The 24,362-nt window shown below is 52.4% G+C and overlaps 10 protein-coding genes across 10 annotated transcripts; 3 read left to right on the top strand and 7 right to left on the bottom strand.

Moving 5' to 3' along the window:
• Nucleotides 1-370: 370 nt before the first annotated feature.
• N7498_010926 (RNA dependent RNA polymerase) lies at nucleotides 371-4,226 on the bottom strand (the record flags this gene model as incomplete). The annotated part of the gene is made up of 2 exons (XM_058457982.1): nucleotides 371-2,484; nucleotides 2,543-4,226. 2 exons carry the CDS (start codon nucleotides 4,224-4,226, stop codon nucleotides 371-373), a joined length of 3,798 nt encoding a protein of 1,265 aa, XP_058304881.1.
• Nucleotides 4,227-4,628: 402 nt separating this feature from the next.
• On the bottom strand, nucleotides 4,629-6,465 carry N7498_010925 (putative amino acid permease; the record flags this gene model as incomplete). The annotated part of the gene is made up of 5 exons (XM_058457981.1): nucleotides 4,629-5,871; nucleotides 5,917-6,077; nucleotides 6,125-6,131; nucleotides 6,186-6,243; nucleotides 6,291-6,465. 5 exons carry the CDS (start codon nucleotides 6,463-6,465, stop codon nucleotides 4,629-4,631), a joined length of 1,644 nt encoding a protein of 547 aa, XP_058304880.1.
• Nucleotides 6,466-6,583: 118 nt separating this feature from the next.
• N7498_010924 (aromatic alcohol reductase) lies at nucleotides 6,584-8,230 on the bottom strand. The gene is made up of 4 exons (XM_058457980.1): nucleotides 8,071-8,230; nucleotides 7,727-8,011; nucleotides 7,346-7,672; nucleotides 6,584-7,294 (listed from the first exon to the last, which is right to left on the bottom strand). Exons 1-4 carry the CDS (start codon nucleotides 8,155-8,157, stop codon nucleotides 6,917-6,919), a joined length of 1,077 nt encoding a protein of 358 aa, XP_058304879.1. The 5' UTR covers nucleotides 8,158-8,230; the 3' UTR covers nucleotides 6,584-6,916.
• A 2,665-nt stretch (nucleotides 8,231-10,895) lies between these two features.
• N7498_010923 (uncharacterized protein) lies at nucleotides 10,896-11,800 on the bottom strand (the record flags this gene model as incomplete). The annotated part of the gene is made up of 2 exons (XM_058457979.1): nucleotides 10,896-11,675; nucleotides 11,732-11,800. The coding sequence occupies 2 exons, from the start codon at nucleotides 11,798-11,800 to the stop codon at nucleotides 10,896-10,898; spliced, it is 849 nt and encodes a 282-aa protein (XP_058304878.1).
• Nucleotides 11,801-12,651: 851 nt separating this feature from the next.
• N7498_010922 (uncharacterized protein) lies at nucleotides 12,652-13,371 on the top strand (the record flags this gene model as incomplete). Its single annotated transcript, XM_058457978.1, has 1 exon — nucleotides 12,652-13,371. The coding sequence occupies one exon, from the start codon at nucleotides 12,652-12,654 to the stop codon at nucleotides 13,369-13,371; it is 720 nt and encodes a 239-aa protein (XP_058304877.1).
• Nucleotides 13,372-13,723: 352 nt separating this feature from the next.
• On the bottom strand, nucleotides 13,724-14,717 carry N7498_010921 (putative carbonyl reductase; the record flags this gene model as incomplete). The annotated part of the gene is made up of 3 exons (XM_058457977.1): nucleotides 13,724-13,971; nucleotides 14,022-14,405; nucleotides 14,468-14,717. 3 exons carry the CDS (start codon nucleotides 14,715-14,717, stop codon nucleotides 13,724-13,726), a joined length of 882 nt encoding a protein of 293 aa, XP_058304876.1.
• A 1,363-nt stretch (nucleotides 14,718-16,080) lies between these two features.
• Nucleotides 16,081-18,747, top strand: N7498_010920 (uncharacterized protein; the record flags this gene model as incomplete). Its single annotated transcript, XM_058457976.1, has 1 exon — nucleotides 16,081-18,747. One exon carries the CDS (start codon nucleotides 16,081-16,083, stop codon nucleotides 18,745-18,747), a length of 2,667 nt encoding a protein of 888 aa, XP_058304875.1.
• Nucleotides 18,748-19,059: 312 nt separating this feature from the next.
• N7498_010919 (Voldacs domain-containing protein) lies at nucleotides 19,060-20,019 on the bottom strand (the record flags this gene model as incomplete). Its single annotated transcript, XM_058457975.1, has 2 exons — nucleotides 19,060-19,687; nucleotides 19,742-20,019. The coding sequence occupies 2 exons, from the start codon at nucleotides 20,017-20,019 to the stop codon at nucleotides 19,060-19,062; spliced, it is 906 nt and encodes a 301-aa protein (XP_058304874.1).
• Nucleotides 20,020-20,874: 855 nt separating this feature from the next.
• N7498_010918 (uncharacterized protein) lies at nucleotides 20,875-21,486 on the bottom strand (the record flags this gene model as incomplete). Its single annotated transcript, XM_058457974.1, has 2 exons — nucleotides 21,444-21,486; nucleotides 20,875-21,395 (listed from the first exon to the last, which is right to left on the bottom strand). Exons 1-2 carry the CDS (start codon nucleotides 21,457-21,459, stop codon nucleotides 20,875-20,877), a joined length of 537 nt encoding a protein of 178 aa, XP_058304873.1. The 5' UTR covers nucleotides 21,460-21,486.
• A 754-nt stretch (nucleotides 21,487-22,240) lies between these two features.
• N7498_010917 (uncharacterized protein) lies at nucleotides 22,241-23,824 on the top strand (the record flags this gene model as incomplete). The annotated part of the gene is made up of 11 exons (XM_058457973.1): nucleotides 22,241-22,264; nucleotides 22,317-22,369; nucleotides 22,420-22,476; nucleotides 22,526-22,555; nucleotides 22,612-22,653; nucleotides 22,702-22,777; nucleotides 22,825-22,865; nucleotides 22,919-22,944; nucleotides 23,010-23,196; nucleotides 23,265-23,693; nucleotides 23,761-23,824. 11 exons carry the CDS (start codon nucleotides 22,241-22,243, stop codon nucleotides 23,822-23,824), a joined length of 1,029 nt encoding a protein of 342 aa, XP_058304872.1.
• Nucleotides 23,825-24,362: the final 538 nt, after the last annotated feature.

Here is a 24,362-nt window from a genome sequence, read left to right as displayed (position 1 = left end):
CTGCCGGGCGCCACGACTGGAGGCCCAAACAGTACCCTTTCCGGCCTAGGTCAATGCCACGCTTTTGCCTAAAGTGATTACGGATCTACATGTGACCTCGACTTTTGCGGAGCTGTCGTGATGATTTGTCCGGCCCCTAGCTTTTGGACTTTTCGAGCTAGGGGTGAGGCTGGGCGTTTCAAATGTGTGATTCATATGAATGTCTCGGTGTTGGCTTCTGATACTGCACAAGACAGACCACCGTGCCCAATTTAGAGACTGAAGACATGCCACGGGAGTTGGGATATTTGGGATATTCGAAAAGACTGACTAGGGCACCGTAAGAATCGTGAAAATGTCCCAAATCTAATACAAATCGAGGCCTCATCTCTCATTCAACGGACAAGTCGTCCTCAAAGTCATCATAGAATTCCAAGCCCTGGGAAGATGAGAGCGACTCAATAGCCTCTGCACCTTGATACTCGTCTTCGTACTCGTCCGCATCTTCCTCCACCGACTCGCATTCGTCCGGTATCTCTCTCGCGCTGAGACGCGCCACCATCTTTTGATTCACTCTGTAGGTTGCGAGCACGTCATGGGTAATGCTGCGCGAGGATTGGCAACTTGCTTTGAGCTGGCAGAGAGCTTCGCCGAAAGCGTGGAAGGATAGGGAGCTATTGGGGTGCTGTTTGTAAATGTATGAGCCCAGTAGGCGCTGCCATTCTTCGGGGCGGTTATGCCAGAGGGAGATTAGCCAGTGGGACCCAGACGGTGGTCCGAGGGCGGCGAATTTGTCGATTACTTCGCGTGATTTGGGAGAAAATGTTTCCGTCTCGCTGGGGTTGGCGAAGGATGTTCTCCACTGGCTGTAGAGGTTCTTGACCGTTTGCTCGACGGTTGACAAGGCGAGGCATAACTCTCGGGTATTGTGGTCACGGCCGCTGGCTACTGTGATGGCTTCTTGCCATGGACGGAGAAGGTCTTCGTCCCGGTCATTGAGGCCTTCATTTTCTGGAAAGGTGTCGTTGAGCTGTTTCAGGATAGCTTGGCGTTGGGATTCGGCGATCACGAACTTCAAGTAGTCTACTATGTTGTCCTCTTTCGGTTTGCGGTCTGGAAGTCGGTATGCAGGTGGGCGACGCTTCATCGGGCTGATCTTCTTGCGGTACTGTTGCCATGCCAGCTCGGATAGATGGACACCACCCTTTCGTCCGTCGACAAGATAGCTGAGAAGACAGGCCAGCTCTTTCGCTTGGGGGCATTCGATTGACTCGTCATATGCAATCTTCTCGTGCTCGACTGTGCACTTTCCGAGGCTGGACATGGTGAGGTTGAACTCGAACACACTTTGTAAGAAGTCTTCTGTCGATGAGAGCTGGGCCATAGGCACCGAATGTTCCGTGAGGCCAAAGTGCTGAGGCGGGTATTCCTTGTCTGGGAGATCGGAGTTGTGGAATTTTTCGACAATTTCCCTGTCCCAACAAATCCACGGGGTATCACCGTCGTAATCACCTCCAGACAACATATGCGCAAGCGGAATACTGCCCGTTGTCGGGAAAACAATGACATCTTTGAAGTGGCGGAGCTCGTTCTTCCACACGGTTCTGCGACGTTGAATATCTGACGGAACATGAGCAGGCAATCGACCAACCAAGACATCCCTTCCGGTGACCATGTTATCAAGGAACTCATTGTTAGGATCTCGCCAATTATTCGAAAGACCAAAGTGAACCTCGTCCGGTTGAAGAACACCGTAGGGATCTGCGATGCAGTAAGCATACGTTGACAGAGGCACCCGGATGTGCAGTTCTTCTACATGTCGCTCGAGAAGGTACTCAAGATATCTCCGCAGGCGCCTTCGGAGTGGCCAGAATTGTTGGGGCTTGAAGCCAGCCTCTGACAGTCGGATGATATATTCTGCATCGCTTATCATCCACTGCTCCATGCGTTGCGCCTTATTCGGTCCATCCTCTCCAGACGGGCGGAGTTTCTGAAGGAGGCTTCGACACAGAACAGCATCATTCATTTGTAAAACATGTGCAAAGTCATGATACAATGCCCACATCCTGTCGTGAGTGAGCTTGGCAATATACTCTTTGACATGTCCACCGTATTCAAGAATGCCCAGTAGTTGAATGTTTAGATCAACCGGGTGCAAAGGCTTGGACCAATTGACAACCTCAGATGTGAGCTTCTCCTCATCAACCGGATCTTTCCAATCGACCGGATGCGGCTTGATTTTCAACTGTGAATCAGAGATCTCGATCCAGATACCATCCCCGCCATTCTCGCTGAAGACGCGGTGTTTCGATCTTTCACTGTCGACCATCCAAAGACCTTTGGCGCCTGCAATCCGGCCTTGGAAGGCACTTGGGATGTCGCTCTGGATACCAAGTTGCTCACAGATCTGCTTTGCCAGGTTCCGGGACATGAGCGCGCATCCATCGTTCATGACGGGCTTTCGAATGTCTGGCAGGCTGATGACTCGAGTACGGGGAATGACCACTGATGTAAATGTTTTTGGACAACCCGAGGGAAATGCGCTGGAACAGCTTGCAATCACTCTGATTGCGATTGGCAGCGGAGGGCATGTGCCATTCGAGCAGATCCTCCACGCTCATGGGTGTGTGCTTGTCGCTGGCTTGGTGCGGTGGTGCAATTGACGACCGAATAGATCTATGGAGGAAATCTATACCGTCGACGGCGAAGAATTCGACTCGAAAGCGGGGGTCGGCCTTTACTTTCTTCTTCGACTTGACTTCTTCCACGAAGAATGCCCGCCAAACGCGACCTAGACAATAATGATCATTCCGCGTCAACCAAGCGGCGATACTCTCTCGAAGAACGGGCGTTTGGTCATCGAACCTGAGATGATCGGGAGGACGAGCTGCCGCGGGCATGGTCAATGTTAAGAACCGATCGGATCCAAATCGTCGGTGGAAGCGACAGGTACGCTCCAGTCTGAAGGGGTTCAATTTCAACTTGAAAATCCCAGGTTCATTCTTTGCGCACCAATCTAGGTCTCCTGTCATGACCACGACTTCCGAGTGTCGGCCCGTCTTGAAGTCACCAACAGCGGCATCCCAAGCTCGGTGCGGGGACTTTTCTGGGACAAGACGGTCTCCTCGTTGACTATGGCCTTGTACCCATGCCCAGAATCCGTCATGGTCGGAATAGATCTCTGAACTCTTCAGTCTTTGATCGAGTGGAACATTCCAGGCACGTCCAATGCGTTCCAATTCGTAGCGGCATCGCAATGGAATCTTCTCTGAAAACGATTGATCAATGGAGAAAGGCCCATCTCGCAGTAGCTGGGCGATAAGGTTGTCTTGTAGAGAGTCTGCCGTTCCACCTGAGGCAGGTATGTCAACATTCATACTCATCTCCTGTTCGATGAACATGCCGACAACAGAGTCCACATACGTTGACTGGGTTTCAATCGGCTCGGTTATGTCGGTTGCGAAAGACTCCCCCTGCCGAGTGCTGCGTGATGCAAACGAGGTCGAGCTTGTGACGGTCGAGAAGCTTGTATCCATTGCATCCGAGGCGGGAGGCGGCGCATCACGAAGTTCCATAGATTCATTGCGTGGAGCGGACTGACCGGCTGTGAGTTTCTCCATGAAAGTAGGCGCTCTCTTCGCCTGCGCCCGGTCAGTCTGTCGGCGGAAACCTGGCTCGCCATATTCAGAGATATCCAGCTGCATTAGGTCAGGCGTAAGGGGTTGGCCCCGTTTGACGGGCGAGTTGGGCGCAGTGTAATACTCTTCATCGTCTTCATTAGAAATCCGACGCTTCTTCGGTGAGAAATCTGGAGTCTTTTCTGTCGAATACTTAGGGGCATGCTTATTCGAGAACGAAGGGTTATTGTTGAGCAAATACAGTTGATCCTCGATCAAGTGTCGTAGATATTGCACTCGCTCATCTCTGACCTTGTCGTTAAATACTTGCGGTTCAAAGCTCCACCGTTCAAAGCTCCACCGTCGCCCGGTGCGCGTTTCTTGAGTCCCCGCAATCCATTCGTCGAAATTGGCGAGGATGTCTTCGATGACGGGTCGATGTCCATAATAAAGAATTCGGAGGCCTTTGAAAACGGCCCGTAGCGGCGATGTTTCCTTTCCAAGTGCGACAAGTGACCAATCCTGCGGGATAGGAATTTGGAGTCCGTATCTCTGGTTCAAGTTGTTGAGGAAGTTTCGAAAGCCGTCGCGACGGTGCTGCGGGGTAATTGGGGGAAGAGGCGGAGACATTTTGTCAAGATGTAGGTTTGGTCTCTTTCAAGGCTGGTTTTATCAGTCTCAGCCAGTCGAAGAAATCGCGAGGTGTAAACAAACCACCAAATCGAGATGAGGCCATGGGCGAGCTCGTGTGTGGGGATATTGAGGGAGATGAAAAGGGGCAGATGCAGTACCTGACAAGGCAAACAGAACAGCTGCATACCCTCGACTTCTACGATAGGCAGTGTACTTGCCGCGCAAAAGAAATGATACTTTTCGTCCGGGTTTGAACGGTCTATCTTAGCGCCCCGCCAAACCCACCCATCACACCGCATCAAAGAAGTACCCTGTAGGGCGGCTTACGCTTGACATTTTAGAGGTTGAAAACCAATTTCTTCATGACATCTGAGTAAAGTACCACTGAAAACAGACCGTCTATTCCGGGCGAATCTCTTCCAACTCATTCGGAGGTTCTTGTTTGTCCGTCCACAGATCCACTTCACTTGGAATAACATGCTTACTCTTCCTGGCGACCTTGTGGCCGATATACAAGGAAAGATAAATGGGGATGCCGATATACGACGCCACGAAGGACCGATAGTCGAATTTGATCTCACCAGACTCGAAAGAAAAGGCCCCGAAGATCATGGTTGTGGAAATGAAAAGACACAGGGCCAAGGCCAGCCAGGTTCCCGCAGGGCCAAACTGAGCTTTGAAGGAGAGGTCTTTGTCGTCGATTCCTTGGGCTCTTCGTGCTCGCACAAAGGATAAATGGGTGAGGAGTATAGATATCCAGGTCAGGAGACCCAGCATCGTGACGGTGTCCATGAAGTATCCGAACATGAGGGCGGTATCTTGAGGCACATTGAGGTAGGCGAGGGTTGCTACAGAGGCACATACTGCCAGCGCATAGACAGGAACGCCTCTTCGATTAACGCGCGACAAAAACGCAGGCGCTCTGTGTTTGATGGCCAAATCACACATTGCCTTGGTAGCGAGCCAGAGATCGTAGTTGGCGATGGACAGAACGAATAGCAGTATAAAGGCGTTCAGGATATCGGGGACGACGGGAATTCCAGCCAGGTATAGCGCCGCCACAAATGGCGAGGCTGCCGCACCTTTTTGTGCTTTGCGATAGAAAGCGAGAGCGATCGAGTCATGAGGCACAAGCATTCCGAGCAGGATAATTGCAAGTAGGTGAAAGACCAGACTCCGGTAGAAGGTGTGCTTGATGGAACGAGAGATCGCTTTCCGCACGTTCGGGGACTGGACCATGATGCCAGCCCGCTCGCTCCCGATATACACGAAAGCGGCCGAAGACATCGTCCCACAAGTCAAGACAAGATTCTCGACCAGGCTGTGATCATATCGACTCCCAAATGAGCCGGAGCCCTTCCAGTATCGAAACCCACGCATGTCACGGTCTGGACCTCCACCAAGAGCAATGACAAGGGACAGAATCATAAGTGCGAACATGACCAACAGCTTGAATGATGATACATAAAACTCCACTTGGCTGGCGAGTCCATGATGGAGGTAGTTCAGCGCAGTAATGGTCAAAAGGAAGACGGTAATCCAGACACCTGGATTGACTCGCTCGGGGTCTAGCCAGTACGATATCAACAAGGCCGCGGCGGTCAATTGATTCGGTGTGACAATAGCATATTTCAGCCAGTATCTGAAAACGTTCAGTGGATGTCCGGTAGCATGGCCAGGCACTTACATCCAACCCAAGCTGAACCCTAGTGCCGGATCACAGAACCGGACTGCCTGATCTGCGACGGTATATGGCCTGGGTAGCCAAGCGGCGACCTCGCCCAGGGCCGATAGAACCAGATAAACGGAGAATCCGACGACAGTATAGGAGATCGTGATGGCGGCGGGCTATAGAGTCAGTCACACACAGCAGGCATCGTACAAATGGTACTCACGCCGCTTCTATACCACATCAGTGGACTGGAGATCATCGGATACAAAAAGAAATCGGCTTACATGGACAACGCCCTTCCCGTCCCGATCATCAAGCCGGTTCCGATGGCGGATCCCACCGCTGTCAACTTTGTTAGCGCTAGTACAAGCCACAAAAGCCACACGAACTGATAACGGCGAACTGCCGGGGTGTCAATGCATTGTAAATATCATCGAATCCCGTCGCGACGTCGCCTGGGGTCGTTGAGGGAGCCGAGGGAGTTTCTGCGAGAGGTGGTGGCCCGGTATCTGTCTGGTGCTGTGGGTCATCGGAAAATCGCACTCGTCGGCGAGGATATGACATGTTTCTGGATCTAGCAAGTCGTTGGTGGAGAGAAAACTAGACGGACCATTTTGAGTGTCCGCTGATACAAAGGGAAGGCGCGGTGCAGAAAGGAACCCAAGGCAGTTGGGATATTCATGGATATTTCTATATGCAAAAACGCGGATGACCTCCGTAGAGAAACCCTTAATAAACGTAGTATGAAACAACCAACAACCAAAAAAAAACGAAATCCTGATCATCGCCCCAAAGGGCCCTCAATCCAGGAAGGCCAGCGGGTAAGCGTCTATGGATTCCCCGTCGAAGCCGTGATCGCAACGCCCAAAGTAAGCTAGTAAGACGCCCAAAATGAATCAGCGGGCCCCCATTTCTATGGGGGAGAGAGGAGGGATGTCGTAAAATCTTCAATAGCCAAATTTGAAAGGAGTCGGGTCAACCGAGGTAGGAAATGCGTGAAACCGTCCGAATCTTTTTATCGCGACATGAGGGAGTCGCTTGACTCCGTGCGCGGGAAAATGCGCGTGTACAGCGAGTCGCTAGACTCGGTGCGGGGGAAGTGCCGTTGGTGCTTGCGCGAGATCACCCGGTCTTGATACACACCCGTGGCGGTGCCCCGGATCACGGACTCGAGGTACTCCCTGAAGTCGGTCGGCTTGAAATCGGGGTAGAGTTCGGTGGTGAGATGGTAACCCAGGTACTTGGCGTACGCCGGGTTGTTGTCGCCGCGAATGCCCCAGGAGTATTGGTACTCGGCGAGGTATCGGGGGATGAACTTGATCGGGTCGAAGGGGTAGGTTTCACTGGCCTGGCGGGCTGCGAGGACTCGGCTGTTGATGGTCTCCTCGGGGACCTGCAATCCGTTAGTAAAAACCGTCGTATAGGGATGCTGTTGAATACATACGTAGTTGCGATCGACCTTCTCCTCGCTGATTTCCTCCATGAGGTTGTAGATCTCGTTTTGTGTCGACACCAAGTTGTATGCGAGGATCTTCTTGTTCAGCGTGCGCTCGTCGCTGATGATCATAGCCATGTAGCGACCGATGTCGCGCAGGTCAGTGAGCGCGGTGGGCATGTTTCCATCGCCGATGATCTCATCGTTGCCAGATGTCATGGCGTAGTCAACACGGCCGGACAAAAGGCGCGGGTAGGACAGCTGGTACCACCAGCCGACGTCGACGATGGTGTAGGGGAGCCACATCTGGCGAATTTGGTTGTAGACAATCTCTTTCTGTTCCCAGTCAGCCTCCGATACTATCGCACCAGCAGAGTATCTATCTCATACCTCATCGCGCAGCCACATAACACCTCCGGGAGGTGCCACAGTGATGAAACCACACGGGATGAACCGCTTGACGCCTACTTTCTTGGCCGCCTTGGCCAGAGGGATCTGGTCCTGCTGCTCGGCGGGGCCAACACAGCTGATAACGACTTCAATGTCGGCGAGAGCTTCAATCAGGTGCTCCTCAGGCGCCTTCAGGTCGCATTTGCGGATCTTAACCCCGCGCTCCTCCAGCTTCCTGATGGCGGGTTTGTGGACCGAGATAGGGCGAACAAGGGCGATCACCTCCTGCGGAAAACGAGACCCCGGTTAGCACGGTCACGACAGTCGTAATGCAGGCAACGTACAAATCGGCCATCCTCCAGCAGTCCATTCGCAATAGAACCTCCGGTTTCACCCGCAGCTCCGACCAGAAGAACGCTGGTCTTCGACATGATGGGCGTTATCAGCGTTCAGGGAGTTCAGAGTTTATCGGGAGAGTGAAGTGGGGGGAGGGGAAATAATTGAGATGCAGGGTGGTGTAGGTCGTGGAAGTGGAAGGGGAAAGGTGGGAAAGAAGGAACAGGGATCGGGCGCGACGTTATAAATTCCCAATGTTCCCACCCAAGGATGCTTGCTACCCACTTTGTCTCCCATTCGGAGTGGACGGTGGGTCGAAGTGGATGTTCAGTTCCCCTCGTTTGGGGTGGACGTCATGATATTTCGGTTTGATCATCAAGCGATGTCTTTAAATATATGCTAGTCTATATCTGAGATACGATGGTCTTCTGTACATCGTTGCCGGTCCTCCAGACGACAGGGGCAGCTTTGAAACCAGTGTTACGGGCCGGTCAACGGAGAAACGTGAAGGCCCTTGGCTCGGGAATCGCCCTTACGTCATGCCCGGCTTCCCGTTCATCATGACCTCGATGTTTGCAGACGCCAGGTGATGGGTCGTCGGTAGATACTGTATGCAATGCTCTATCTGTTATGCTAATTGCTGCTGCCCGCGCCGTGTGACATCTGGGACAATAGTTTTTGTCCGAGACACGACCAGTCTCATCAGAGCATGCCCGCTCTGCCGTGCAGAATCTTCACCGGGGCATTGGTACTGTCCCCCCACGTCAGCGATCTTCCGATCTGCGAAAGGCCTTGGACAAAGAGCCAAGTCCCATTCATCATCCAGTAGTGGCGGTGGAAGAAGTGACGAAATGAGACCCTCGGGAGGGCTGTGGTTAGTTACAAGTGCCGTGCCCCTGATTGGGCTCTGCCAGCCTCAAAAAGCGGAGAAAGACACGGTCCCAAACTTGTTCCGTCACCAATCATTGGCATCCGGACGTCTGAGGTCCTGAGGTCCTGAGATCCTGTAGGCCACGGCCCCCGGTTTGGGCAAATCGGAGTGCCATTATTAACCGACACGGTCAAAGCCTGTGCCACATCCGCCCTCCGCGCGGGAGATCGGTGCCTGGCGCGACAATCCCTTCAATGCCCTTCAAAGGCGGCCGCTGTTGTCTGCGCCCTTCCAAACGGAAATTATGTTTCTCCGTACAGCACATGCACCCCGACTTTCTATCCCGGATTTTCTCGGTCAAATTTCCCCCAGCATTGAGGGGTGAAGTGGGGTACGGTAAGTTGACGGCGAAACTTGAGAATCCGTCTCGATCCAGTAGGCCGGTGCGATGATCTCGGGATCCCATGGTCGCGCCCTAGGGAAGGTGTCTTGTGAACGTGAAGGTCACGCTTGATTCTTGCCTTCCCCCGCATCCTGATGATCGGTGAGCTGCTGCAACCCTATGGAATATGGAACATGCGGTCCCCGCGGCAAAATTACGCTTGAATTCAAGCTGAGCACGTCGATGCTTGGTGGCTGCTGCCCTGATCTCTGGTAATCAAGGGCAGCAAGCCGCTGTCGCCATGCTCAATCAGAGTTGCAAGAGCCCACAAACCTCGAAATGTGTGGATTATCTTATTCTATCAAGCTACCGAATGCACAAGAACGCGGGGCTTTTGCAATGATTGACTAGTTAGTTAACTAAGTTATTGACTATCCGGCTGATTCAGCCATGAACGTAGGTAGACCAATGAATACACGGTGGTACCGCGGCTTCCATTCTTCCTGCTAATGCGGATGATCCACTGGATCCGTCCCATCCTCCCGGCGGTGCGCTTTTGCCAATTATACGTTACCCATTCCAAGGTTCCGATAAGTTGCAAGTTTTGGGCATTCCGCGCTTCTCAATGCACCAAATCAGTGACAAAATGGAAAGAGGTATGCCCCTGAAGCACTCCTGTGCTGATATAGATTTGGTTACAGGAACGATGGCTTGTTAAATTTGCTGTCTTGACTGAAAAAGACTTGTGGAAAGACTGATCTAAGTATCGCCAAAGCTGTTATACTTGTATTCCCCTCCGAGTGGTAGCTCAATACAACCGCATCTTACAATGTAGTATGGGTACTGAGTCGAGTCTCACGGCACTCGATGTGTAGTGTTGTTCCACGAAGATTCAAGCATTTGGGGTCAACCAAGTTGATCAAGTTCCTGCCGATCGCATAAACATGAGGCTATCAGCGAATTATGACGGAGACAGGAAGCGGGTTTTAGATGAGATGGATCCTCTGTGGCTCAGGCGTATGTCTATTGCTAACGGAGGCAAACTTTCGATGTCATAAGGCATACTTCATAGAGGCTTTGGGATAGGCTACTGCCCTCTCGAACCGTCGTTTTCTACTCCATATCCAATGTAGCGGTCGATATCCTCAGAATCTACAAGGGGGTGTCTCGGACTGTACTTTGACTCGGCATGCTGCAAGATTCCGCAAGAAACCTCGTATTCACACATCTCAAGCGCCCAGAGTGTATTTAAGCGGCTAGCAGGGGTAGCTCTGGACGCCCACCAGTTCCCAGCCCACCATGAAATTCCAGGGTGCATCGCGCGTAACAGAACCCCGCATGCTAAGCAACAAAAACGCAGGGTGGCGCAAATGAGACCTCGTGATATCCTGGATCTTTCATTCCGAGCTGCATGGATCATGGATGTGAGATTGAACCTCGGATCCTGCTGCGCAAACTCTATACTCGAAGCCAAGGTTGAATCAGAAAGGCATGTGAATTCACAGGGTATCAATATGCTTGGACAACGATAGAAAGTGACATGACCGCCAGCAGTCATGTCTTACGTCCACGTATTCTTCTCACAGTCCCATACTCCGGGTGACCCTTCCCACTCGTAAAATCGGCACGGTTGACACAGGGTACACGGTATTCAACGTTCGAATATCCCACAACTCTCCGCGGCAGTAGACTCGCACAGTCAGGGTAGCTCCTTGCTTAAGCAAGAGCTGTTCTCTCTGCTTGCGCCTCTCCTCCATAATAATCGCCCATCGCGCTCTGACCTCGCGTACGCGCTTCAGTCGTGCCTGCGACGAGCGTTTCCACATAATATGCTGGTATGTCATTTCCAAGTTCTTGTCGCTTGGCCAGCTCCATTGCCTCGCTCCGACCGGTTCAATCTCTGCTGGCTTGGATGAAGTGATGGTATCAATATCGGACGTCTTCCATTGCCATCTGCGAAGTTGCTGGATGTCGGAGTTGTCGCGGCATAGTGTCATAACCCCTCGTCGGGAAAGATAGTGTTGGCGAACATGATAATCGACTTGGTAGTGGGAAAATAGAACAGCCACTTCTTGGTCGATATCCTTCGTCTCACCGAGTACCTTGTTCAGGTTCTGCTCCACCAGCTTGTAGTAGAGCTGGCGCTGAGATAGCGAAGTGTGGTTCCAGTATGTCGGGTTTTCACTTTGTGTGGTGGTGTCAAAGGGAGAGGTGCTTTCGTCGTTTATGACGTTGCTTTGAAAGAAGGGCGGGTAATGCTTCACGTTGTAATTGCCATTGTCGATATCGATGGTCATGATGTCTTTGGTGACTGCGATCTGGCAATTTTCACAACATAGAGCCTCATCCAGGGCGTCGAGCTAAATTTTGTAACCTCTTAGTGTGCGACACACTCCGAATTCATTAGACAACGTACCAGCTCCTTCTCCCTTGCGTCCTTCGAGGCCTTTTCCTGGGTTCGAGTATCTGGGATGGTATTCTTCATCCTGAGACCGAGGACCTGCTCCGGTCTGAACAAAATGTAAGGTCGATTTGAGAGGCAGCTGACGAGATCAGTGTATCCGGTACACCCAAGCAATGTATGTATATGAGAGCGAAGATGTAGAAGTTAGGATCGCTCTTTCCCACATCTTTATATTCGACCCGACCCAAATTCTAGAGGTTCTCAATCGTGGATGGTGACATAAAGTAGAACAAGGAGCTCCGTTGAAAGCGAAACAAAGGGTGGTGGCTGCCTTTACTCCAAGCATTCACATAAAGGAACAAAGGGCCGTTGCCTCGATCGTTCGAAAACCACAAAAATGAACGGGACCACACGGCTTTCGCGGACACTCCATATTATAGCCCCGAATACTGACTGCCGCAAATTCCGCATGGTCCATGATCAAGTGACGGTGCATCTGAACGTGGCAGTCATTCGGAAACGCGGAGCGCGCGTGATGTGGTCACTGGATTTCGGTGTCGCGATGACCGAGGTCAGGCCGCACCACCAGCCAGGGAAAAACAAGGAACATCAAAAGTAGAAACATTAAAGTGATAATATAGTCCGCTTATTGGAATGCATCGTTGGGAAACTACGGTGAGGCACTCATTCCTCCTAGGTAGATCAGACTATACGACTACCGATACCTAGTATCGTTCGGAATACTACAAACACATGCAACTAGCAATCCATGAGTACATTCACAATTACGCACATCTGTATAGATCGTTCAGTCGTGTAGAGATCGCTAAGTCGTCGTCGGTGTCCGTCTGCGTAGTAAATTAGCTGCCCCTCAGTGCGTACACATCAAGAAACTCGCAACCAAGCTCCTGTCAATGAGAATCTTTCGCATCATGACCGACAAAGTATCTCTGACCTTCCCTCTAGTCCTTCTTTCCCTCTCTTTCGCCTTTACGGCATACCTGAATCGCCAAGCCATCAGCCACACCTTGAAGGCCGGCAGCAACTTCCTGTACCGCTGCATCCAACCTTCTGAGAAGAAGGCTCGACGTATGGTCCGCAGAATCGTACATCGCATCCGCCGATGTATCGTCAGGCGACGCCAACTCGGCAAGGACACGGGATACGAGCTGGTTGACATGTCCGGCAACACTGTCGCCGTGTCGATGTTGGACGACGCGGAGCTCGAGTATCCATCCGACTCAGAATCCTGCAGCGATGGTACTTACAGCACCAACAGCACCGACAGAACCTACTCGAGCTCGCACGGCCATGATACAGTACCCGACAGCGCCAGTAACGACTCGCGGGACGGCGAGATCTCACCTCGGTACCCATCACGGTCAACCCACATGGCATCCACGCGAATTTCAAGCTCTGGCCTCATCAACATCTCACCTAAGATCATGCCTATGGAGTGGGAGGTCGAGCATGCGCGCCGTATGCAGCAGGGCGGACCCAGCACATGGCTGCACCGGGTGGTCGACTGGACGGTTGAGCGTTTGCAAGCCAACTTCGAAGCAGGTAACGAGATCAGCGAGTTCGATCGCGCGCCCTACATCAACGTTCATAACGGCAGCGGCGAGCAAGCAAGCTCCGAGCATATCGAGTGAGGGGTCCACGCAACTTGACGTATGTACGCTAGTCACGAGATTCCAGCTTGGGCCGCCACGGTCGATCGACTCCGCTTATCGAGAAAGCTTGCAGGGCTGCATGCACCACGCAAGGGTACAGCCAGGGATAGCTGGCGGTTGGCGCTCTTAGCTCGGCTTCATCGCACAGTGAATTTTGAATGCTGGTAGGAAATCTGTTCCATCTTACGAGGGGATAATATTGTACCGGCATAGGCATCGTTCATAGATAACCAAAAAAAATATTGTGTCATCTCGATCTTCTATCTCGTAATATGTATATCGTATCTCGTAAATATCAGACCCCTTCTCAAACGCTTTTTTGTAAATTGCTTTAGGGAGCGCAGTAGCCGCCGTCGACGATAATGTCGGCACCGGTAGTATAAGATGACGCATCCGAGGCCAGGTAGAGGTAGGCACCCTTCAGCTCGTGCGCCTGACCCTCACGACCCATGGGGATTTTGTCACGCCAGATGTTCTTGGTGTCCTCAGGAACAAAGCTGGAGATCTCGGTGGCGATGTAGCCGGGGGAGATGGTGTTAGCACGGGCGAAGCGGACCCACTCGACGGAGAGAGACTTGCCTGTCGGAATTGTTAGCGGGTTCGCAACGGGAGGATTGAAGATCACGTACAAAGGTGGATAACACCAGTCTTTGCGGCGTTGTAGGCGGCCTGCATCTGAGGGAAGTTGACAATGTGGCCACTCATGGAAGCAGTCGCAACGAAGCTACCGTAGGTGAAGTTGGTGAGCTTCTTGCCGTTGATATCGGTGCCCTCCTCCTTCTGGCGGCGCCAGTGACCGGCAGCGGCCTTAGCACAGTAGAAGGTACCGTCAAGATCAATGGCGACGACATCACGGTAGTGCTCGAGAGGGCCGTCGACCATGGGGCCCTGGGTCCAGGGGATACCAGCGTTGGCAATGAAGACGTCGAGACGGCCGTTGAAGTCCTTGACAACAGCGTCGGTAGCGGCCTGGACGGCCTTGGGGTCGGTTATTTGAACCTGGTAGGCCTTGGCTGTAAAGAAAGAAAGTCAATTAGCTGTGTCGGTTGGCTGGCAATGCAGTGGGCAGACACACTCTGCACACCGTACTTCTGGGCAATCTCGGCGGCACGCTCAGAAGCCTTGGTGTTGGAGTTATACCACAGCGCCACGTTGGCACCGGCCTCAGCCAGGCCCTGGGCAACGGCGAGACCGATACCGGCACCGGCACCAGTGACGATGGCAGTCTTGCCCTTGAGGGAGAACATGCTCATCAAGCTGGGGTGCTCGGGAGCAACGGTATTGTTATGGACGAAAAGTCCATTCTTGATCGGGTTGGCAGCCATTGTGTGCAAGGGGATATAGACTGAAGTATAGACGAAGTAGGAAGAAAAGAAACAGGAAAACTTCCGAGATCCGGGGGATCAATTAAATATAGCTGCGGAGGGGCAATTCTGGAAGGAATACCCATCCAATGCGGTCAGACGGCGTAATGCGCTGGCGGGGAAGCAGGAGATAGGAGGACTAGACCCCCTCCCCTGGATCTCTGGTGGGGGCGAGCTCTGGCATCTGTCCACTGCCTCAATCGCGGCGTATCGTTCCTGTGGGTAATGACGCTATGCGCCCCAGGATTTGTTGGACGCGATGCTGTTGACGAGACAGGGTCGATTTCAGATCTCATAGATAATGTTGAGGCCGTATCATGGTGGATGCTGGGTGCTGTTGTCTTGCCCAGATATGGCATCTTTTGTTATGCCGATCTGACGTATCCGGTGTGTCGGATCAGGTGACAGCTCGGGCGGGCCGTGAAGGAGAGTTGGCTCACCCTGTACTCTAAGAGTTATTTTGTACAGAGACTGGAACTATAGACCAAAGAAAAGGGGCGGAAGGTAAACTATCTCCCTGGCGTGTCTCTGCTTTCGATACAGTGGAGAAACAGATGTGTCCCGACCAGCGGACCATTCGCCCGAGATATCAACAATGTCCGACCTCCATCTCCAGCGTCGGTTGAGACCTCGAATTGGATCCTCATGGACACTCATGCGGGCGCGACTGCATCGATCCAGTGGGGTGACGCTGAACCCGCGGGCGAGTTACCCTCGTTGTCACCTGCATGGATCGAACATAACATGCTGGGATTAACAACAGGATATTGCCAACTGCCTAGAACTTCTAAGAACTGCTGAAAGCTGTTCATGTGCTCACCTGCTCACCTGTTCAGATGGCTTTATCTCACGAGGGAGCGCCACCATTCTTGACCATCATGCTGATCACACTTCCTAGTATAGTATATTACAATGTCGATGAGGTTGGGAACTTCCATTCCAACCCAGATCCTGTCTGTACTCACGAACAACCCAATCAATTGCGTCGTTCCCTTGGTAGCGGAGGACTGTGTGGCCGCCAACATTCCTGACGATGCCGTTGGCGATGCGCCCCCCATTCCTCGGTACCGACCAATGTTCCCATAACAATGTCACCAGAATGCCGCCCGCACGGCGCCCTTTCGCTTCCTCGAGACTCTGTTGTGCTTCTGTTTCTGGTTTGATCCGTGGCCCTGTTGCTTTCTACGGATTCAACGGCTGCGTTGACAGTATACGAAAGTTGGAACGATAACCGAGCGAACCACTTCAAACTTCGCATGCGGATGAGCGACTGAATCATTGATCTCGCGAGTCGCACTCTGATCAAAGCAGTTAGCTGGTGGCTATGCTGCAACTGAGTAGCGTCGTCGCCATCGCCGCCTCGGCTGCGGCCATCTTCGTGGTCTTCTCGGTCGTGGGAATCGTGGTCTGGGTCAGAGTTCGCAAGGAGCGTCATGCGCTGAGACTCCTCCGTCTCAAGCAGGGACAATATGCCCGGAGCACCAATACCTTCACGGGAAATACCCTGACCGAACTTTCTCACGAAGAAGGACATGTCCTGGGGACCCATGGACAGTTGCCCTATGGCAAACCGGGAGAATGGGGTCAATTAACCTCACGAGAAAGTCTAGTGAGGAAGAACAATTCGGATCCATCTTTCCCCTTAATAGAGAAAGCGCGGTCGTTGCGCCATTCGATCTCTCGGACCCGTTCAAGACGACTATCACGATTCTCCAAACATAGTCGACTGAGCTCGATGGCCACGGTAGACGAAACCGTCATCCACCATCCAATCAGCCCTCCACGCATTTCGAAAGACGACATCCCACTCTCCGCAGTTGAAGGGGTTCTTGAATTGCCAGCAGAGCGAACGCCCAGACACACACCGGAAATGAACCAGGATAATGCCGGTTTTCACTTGGGTATGCGACCAGTATCCCCAGGCTGGCCTTTCCCCAGCCAAAAGGAACGATCCGGGTTGTTCCCAGTTCTGGAAGACCGCAACTCGCAGGAGATGTTTGATCCGCCACCGAGAGTCTTTGAGGAATTACCACAGCGAATTCGAGGTAACAGTATCTGCAGTCAATCAGCAGGCATTGCACCAGATGACCCAATTCCTCCTCCGCCACCGGCTGCATTTCCAACGGACAGAATGAGTTACGCCAGGAACGATTCGGTAATGCGCCTATCTTCCATGAGTCTTGATACCACAAACAGCTCGATTCTGGATGATGGCAGGAACGGCCCGGGATCTGCAGACACCGACCTGACGTCGCCCATCTTCCCATCTGGAGGCACCTTTGTGCCATTCAGCGCCAACGATGTTGGAAAGAAGGACGGGCGACGAAGCTTCATTGCTGCCAATACCAACACGGCCATGCCGCCCCTGCAAAACTTCCCTGTTCGCTCTTCCTCGACCGCTGAGGCTCGAAAGAAGTCCTCAATGGATTGGATTTCACCTCGACGCAGCATGACTACAACCTCCCGAAACCCTAGCAGCTCAAGTCAACGTTGGAGTGGCCCGCCATGCCGGAGCGACTCCTTGTCATCAAATCCACCGTCCAGGAATGCATCACTCCGGAGCGGTACTCCTGTGTCAATAAAGGGTTTCCAGATGCTGAATTCTATCAACTGGAGGTCGTCTGGCTCACAAAACGGCTGCGTTCCCCACTTCAGCCAGTTCCAGCAACCAACAGTCTACGAGAACGAGCAGCAGCATGATCCTTTTTACGGCGGCTCTCCCCAGTCGACTGGAACCCTGTTCTCTGCTGGGTCTCCTGGACAAACAATCTCCTCCTCAATGCCTCCAAGCACTATGCAACGCTCCAGTCTGTCCCAGCGAGGTCCTCTGACTTCTGCTTTGAAGAGTGCAAATTCACAGCGCAAAGGCCACAGACGCCAGAACTGCGTGCGTATCTCGATTCATCCTCCTATGACATTCACCGGACCTGCCTTCTCCCCCACGGTGGAGGAAGAGCCCGAGGATATTGATCAGATGGAAGAGGTGGACCTGCGCGAAAGTACTATCAATGCAAAGTCATTGCCGGCCCTGCCGGCCAACACAACGTCGCCAGTGTCTCTCTCCAAGGGGGCCAGCAGGCGGAACAAGGCTCAGCCAAGCACCTTGGGCCCTCTCGCAGAGGAGCCGCAGTCTCATGTCAACAAGAGTTCCTCGAAGAAAAGGAAGCAATCCCCAAGTGATGCCCTCGATACGAATCCTTTGAACAAGCACCGAGATCTGCCTGGGCTTGACACTGCTCTCCCCCCAGACACCGATGACGCTCTCACCCACACGCCTTCCCCATCAAGAATCCCGCCTCTTTGGGAGCTTCCTGAAGCCCCGTTGTCATCATACGAAAACTCCCCTGGTACTGGAAGCCCACGTCGTTCCGCCGTGAAGGGCCCGCGCAGCCAACCACCTCAGGCTCCCAGGGCTGCACGCAGCAACTCGGCACGGTCTCCATCCAAGGCCTCCATTGACCCGTTCATCGGACCCGGCTTGACCAGTGGATTGCCTCTAGTCACTGGGACTCAAGGAAGCGACTGGCGGAAATCAACCGACTCCCTCCACCGTGCTGCTACCGACGCATCTGATGGCGTACATCGGCGGGATCGTAACTCGCAGGGCTCCTTGGCTGGTGGTCTTGGTCCACTGCCTGCATCACCCATGTACGGCGTTACAACCAGCAAAGGAAGCTCAACGGTGCGAGATCGCGTCACGATCTGGGAAGATGCCAACCGCGGAGGCTCACCACCCAAGCCCCCGGCCACGCATCTCCCTGGGACATACACGTTCCCTGATAACGTCTCGCCAACCCACGCCAAAAACAGTACCCCGCGATCTCTTTGCAAGAATAGCTCTCCTACCCGATTGAACGGCCAACAAATTACTCCCACCCCTGCCTCTGCGCGACGAGGCATGACAACACCAACTGGGAAGGCTCTCGGCTTAGGGATTGGGGCTGCTACCCCGATGAGTTTGTACGATGGTGAGGGTTTTCTGAGAGAGTAATGATTCGCCGGCGGTTTTTTTCTGTTCACTCCTCTGCTTCAAAAGTATTATACCTTCTTACCTGGAGCCTCTTCATTTCTGTTTTATCTTCTCTGCCCTCCCCCCCGCCCTCCCCTTCTCCCTTTTTGACGTGTGACCTGTCTTTATTCAATATACACCGTATAGGTAGTCGTAATTAGAAACTTCTGGAATCAACATCCATCTCGATTTCGTATTTTGTGGTATCATAGCACATTCATGACTATCCTTACGCTTGTACCATCGCCTCTTGAACAGTAGAAGAAGATATAAGCAGCAAGCCGTACGCCATATTTAGTCAGTCCTCCGCCACTTCGTCTCCTCGCCCTCGTCATCTTCGCCGTTCTCGTCACCATTATCTCTTTCCCTCACAGTCCCAGCTCCAGGACCGAGCGGGAAAGCCGGCGGCTCACCCTCCGCAATCCAATTCCCATCCTCGTCAAAGAATTCATGCATATTGTCCGCCGTAATCCACCCAGAGCTCCCTTCAACAGGCGGTGGCAGATCCCCATTACTCGAGTCCAGCGCCTCTCTTCCGAGCTGGAACAATGCCTGTCCGTGTTCCTCGGTTGACAGGAACTTAGACTCGTCCTCGTCCTCATCACCGGGCTCCACGGGATCCGGGTGCAGGTTTGAGCACGCCGAAACAGCACCGTACAGCATCTGCGTCGGTGTTTCCTCCGGCTCCGAGCTCACGTCTTCCGTTGCGCGCTCTGCGGCTGCCGGTGGCACCACGGTCAGCGTGATGCACTGCTCCTCGTCATCTTCGGCGGGCGCGGACGGTGTCGCGATCTGCATGTACAGACCTTGCACCTCGGCGTCGGTGCCCGGTACGCGCAGGCGCTGGATGGCGTGCAGGGAGATGGAGGGATAGGGAATGGAAACTCCCGTGGACGCGGAGGGAGAAAAGAGGAGGAATTTACTAGATAGTCGGTTTGTTAGCTCCGTTTGTCTCTCTGTATTTTGGAGCACTCACTCGGATGTCACCCACGTGTCGACGTCTTCAATGGCGATCTCTTTTTCCTCGTCCTGCTCTGATTCTTGCGCGGACCCGTTCGCAGAGGCGTTCGCTCCGCGCAGCGCATTAAGAGCAGGTGTGGCGACGAGGTCGCGCTCGAGAATCACGACTTTGCAGCGCTGGCTCTGGTAGTGAAGCACCGGAGGTCCGTCATGGAACGAGCTCGGTGTTCGCGACTGGTGCTCTGCGATCGGGACGAAAGTCGATGCTTCCGGAGCGGTCCGTAGCGTCTCCATTGTGAATAATTGGTGATTAAATCGGGTGAACTGCTAGGTGGTTTCGTCGTGGTTAAATTGGGGAGATTGGGGTCGTTGGCGGTTGTCACCGAAAAAAGCTGGAGCTCCCGGGCGGAGGGGGCGCAGCTCAAGCTCTGGCCGCCCGCGGTAGAGCTGTCCGACAACCAGTCAAGTCGATAGACCTAATTTACAGTAGCAGGGTCAAGGGCTGCATATAAAGCTGAAAAATTGCCGCTAAATTTACAAGAAAGTGTCAACGGTGAAATCAGAACTCATTTGCGTACTTGTTAGAGAAATTCATTCCTCGATATGTATATATTGAACCTCTATGCTTTCACCCAACGGACACCTGGACAGACTACTTCTACGGACTGGACCTCGGGAGACTACTATAACATTGGAAATTGCCCCTCATGCAAGACGAATTGCCTGGAGAAATGGAAATCTGCATTTACTTCGAAAGAGAATAGATTATTCCAAAGCTACTATCTCCGTTGATCTTCTAGAGACGAGTGGGACAATCATTCATCACTGGAATGTAGGAGAAATAATGAACTGAATCGCCTGAAAAAGGCTCCTCCATTACATGTCACATTCCAGAGAGCCTCAGGTGCTGTGCTCATTCAGATCTTAGCTGCAGCGGACAGGGAGGGGGATTATCCGCTGCTTGTAGGTGGATCAGATCAGTCCATTGGAACCTTGGGCCCGCAATTTGCCATGCCCAAGCCCTGCAACGCTAGCTATTGCTCCAAGCTGGTGATCAATCAAGAAGGCGCTTAGCTTAATATGCGTTCCAGACAAGGTTGATATTTGGGGGAGAAGTCAGAGAGCTTCGCGGGGTAGGCGAACACTGGTTCATTTCACGCCCAGCCCACCAAACGCTCGATCCAACTCTGCTCCCTCATCCCGAGGGGCCATTGCTGGCATACTTGAGGAACCCTGATCGGCCGAGGTGCTGTCTAACAGACTCTCAGCCCCTCCTTGGGATTCCGGGGGAATCGATGTTCTGCTCGGCCGTAGCAGTTTCTCTTCACTATCCAGCCACCCGGGCGCGACACGTCGCTTCTCTGCCAGATCCCGCTGTCGAATGGACTCCTCCCAGGCCTTGAGGGCTTCTTCGGCATCACTCCGGGTTTTCTTCAGGTGCTGCTCGAGGGATTGGCACGCGGCCAGGATCTCGTCTGGGTGTGCTGCATGTTCGCCGTTGGAGGAGACGACATAGCGGGCCTTGCCTCCGGGATTACTTGGGTCGATTGTGACAGACGGCGGGAGGGTCGAGGAGACAGACTTGTAGGTGTAAGGCAGAGTGACCGAAGTGGGGAGGTTGATGAAGGGCGAGACGGTCAGAGGCACCTGGGCCAGGAGCAAATGAGGACCTAACGGGGTCAGCTACCAAGCAAATGTAGATATTAGGCCATACTCACGGTACGAATCATACATGGCGGACAGAGGAGGGTGTTGACAGAGGTAAGACGGAGTTCCACCGCTCGGCCGAACGCCGATGATCGCCTCTCTTTCCGTCTCCCACCCAAGTAACTCCCAACCCCACACACTTGATCTCACCTCGGCACCCAAGTGGGGGAGAGACTGCCTGGTTACCTGCTTCCTCCGCATCAGCCCCGTTAGCGCCTCAACGGTGTTCGCAGGGTGTTTCCAATTATGGAATAGTCCTGCAGGGGTATGTCAGCAGCCAGCCAATGTCGATTGCTTTGCTTTATATGTCTTGTCGCATATGCTATGCATGCAATATGTTCTCTTTCCTAATTTGACCATCGAACCAAGATATGCCATATGTGTGACTTAACCACGACACATAATGTGATCCCGCTACGAAATGCTGTCAGGCATACCAGCAACCAGAAAGCGCCGTGGTTGGTAGATCGATTGGGTCCGATGGCCCAATGCCCTGTCTTTCCTTGTCTAGCAAGGGGTTCCACTCTAGGACCGCAAGTTCGACCCCTGTCAAATAGGCCAAGTAGCTTCGAAATCCTCCAGCGAAAGCCTGTACCCGCCGATCAAGGAATAGCAGCGGAGGACTCGATCCCCTCGCGTGCCGTGTGTTTGGTTGGATTAAACCGAGTAGAGCTAGGTCCAATTTTCATGTAAAATAGGACTCACGCCTCATATGGCTCAGCCTCTTGAAGCTTTTTCTCTGTTTGAACAACCCCCCTTCTTTCTTTTACAAATAAGGCTCGCAAACGTACCCATTACCTTATTCACGATGACAAGCGAAATAATTGCAGCTGTTAGTGTGACTGGCGAGAACGTTCTAATCCATGTGTTGATTTTCTTCATAGGACCCGACCCTGCACTATAGTACCGACGAACACGCCCCAGATGACTGGCAATCGTATGAGACGTAGCATCGCCCACACGAACATAGTTAACACTGGCATCTAGAGAAACGACGTCTCTTGCTTCGGCTATCTACAGGGGACTAGTGGAGAATGGTCGGAGGTAGGTTCCCCATCATCTATGCCTTATATAGTGCTCACCCGGTTGATAGATACCAGACTCTCCGCCCAAACGGCTCTCAGTATGATAACAGGACCACTGAACCAGGCAAGAGGAAGGCTATTCTGACTCCTTCAGTGTCCCTTCGGATGATCAGATGTTTGAAACATATGAAGCAAGGTTGGTCCCATCGAGACACAAAGTCACAGTCTTTTACTGAAATGTTAGCCATCTTTTGGCTCTGATTATGGATTTGGAAGAGGAGAACCCGTTCTTTAGATCGCCGGTGGGGAAAGACCCGAAGGTAAATAATTAGGCTCTATTTGAAATTATCAATACTGACATAGATAGCACATTCTTGATATCGGAACTGGAACAGGCTCATGGGCGATGTATGAAAGAGCATCACCGAACGGATCGCTAGGCCATGCTAACTTGAATCAAGCGATGTTGCTGATTTGTTCCCCAATGGTATACCCCTCGATTCAAACAATAAAAAGCACCTTAGAAACCGCCTATTCTGACCCCATAAACAGCGACCGTGCGTGGTGTGGACCTGTTCCCACCCCCAGTATCCTGGATACCTCCCAATTGCCTCCTAGAGGTGGACGACATCCTTCAGCCTTGGACATGGCGTGATGAATTTGATCTAGTTCATCTCCGGCTGCTCGACTCAGCATTCACACCGGTGGAAACAGATCATCTTTACAAACAATGCTACGAGTGAGCCTTGACAAATCCCGCTTCAATAATCTCAACTCGGTAGTTTGCTAATGAGAATGAGGATGCAGCCATATTAAATCCGGAGGATGGATCGAACAGCTCGAAATGAGTTCATTTATCGAATGCGATGACGACAGCGTTCCTGAAGACAGTCTGCTCTGGAGCTGGGGTCCCAGATTCACTCTTGTAGCCGATAAAGCGGGCAAGCCTCTCGGTATTATGCGCACTTTCAGAGAGTCGATTGAGAAAGCTGGTTTTGAGGACATCCACACCAAAGAATACAAGTGGCCCATCGGAGCCTGGCCGAAAGATAAGGGGTACAAAGAAGCTGGCGCTGTTAACTTCCAACACTGGCTGTCGGGTATGGAAGGCTACGGTATGTGGCTTCTAACCAAGTTTGGGGACCCGGTTCCTTGGACAAAGGAAGAAGTACAGGTCTATGTGGCCAAGATGCGGAAGGAATTGAGCAACCCTCGATTTCATGCCTACCACAGAGCGTATGTGTTGTCACATTGATTGACGTGCTTTAAGCTGCTAAATATCCCCTGACTGACCATTATGCAGACGAAGAATCTGGGCGAGGAAGCCTCTTCACGGCGTCGACATCACGGCTGAACCTTCCTCTTGAATGAATGTCAAGAGATTGCTTGTATATCGATTGATTGAAAAGTCATTTCCATACCTCGAAGTTGAGATACGGCGAAGGGAATATTCTCTTGGTTAACAGCTTGCTGTTGCATGACTTCAATACGAACCTGACCAGCTTCAAGTAGTTCCCAAATGAAGACGCAACCGATTTCGCTGGGGTAATGAGGAGTAGCTCCAGCTGAGGGGGGTGGTTCTACGGAAAAGATAAACTGGCAAGGCTTGGCGGTATCACTTATTCCGTTGAACTTGACCTGCTTATATTACACACTAGAGGAAAAAAGGTCTGCGTTGGAATCGATTGAACACGAACTGCAAACATGTACTGCACGCATGCAAAGGAATACTTTTCTATGATATTGAAGAGATATGTACGGTAAGGTGGATTCAAAACTGGTGTTGGTTTAGGTCTCATTTCAAATACAGTGCTTGGAAAACTTTGTTGTAAACCCGTTTAGCCTGTTCTTTATATTATAACATATTACTTTCGGAGCGGACCAAAGGTCAAATTTCTCCGTGAT

Source organism: Penicillium cinerascens (genome assembly GCF_028974065.1).
Source record: "Penicillium cinerascens strain IBT 15544 chromosome Unknown scaffold_4_segment0_segment1, whole genome shotgun sequence".
NCBI classification, from domain to species: Eukaryota; Fungi; Ascomycota; class Eurotiomycetes; order Eurotiales; family Aspergillaceae; genus Penicillium; species Penicillium cinerascens.
The sequence above is the reverse complement of the archived record's forward strand: the minus strand, read 5'-3'. Positions and strand labels throughout refer to the sequence as shown.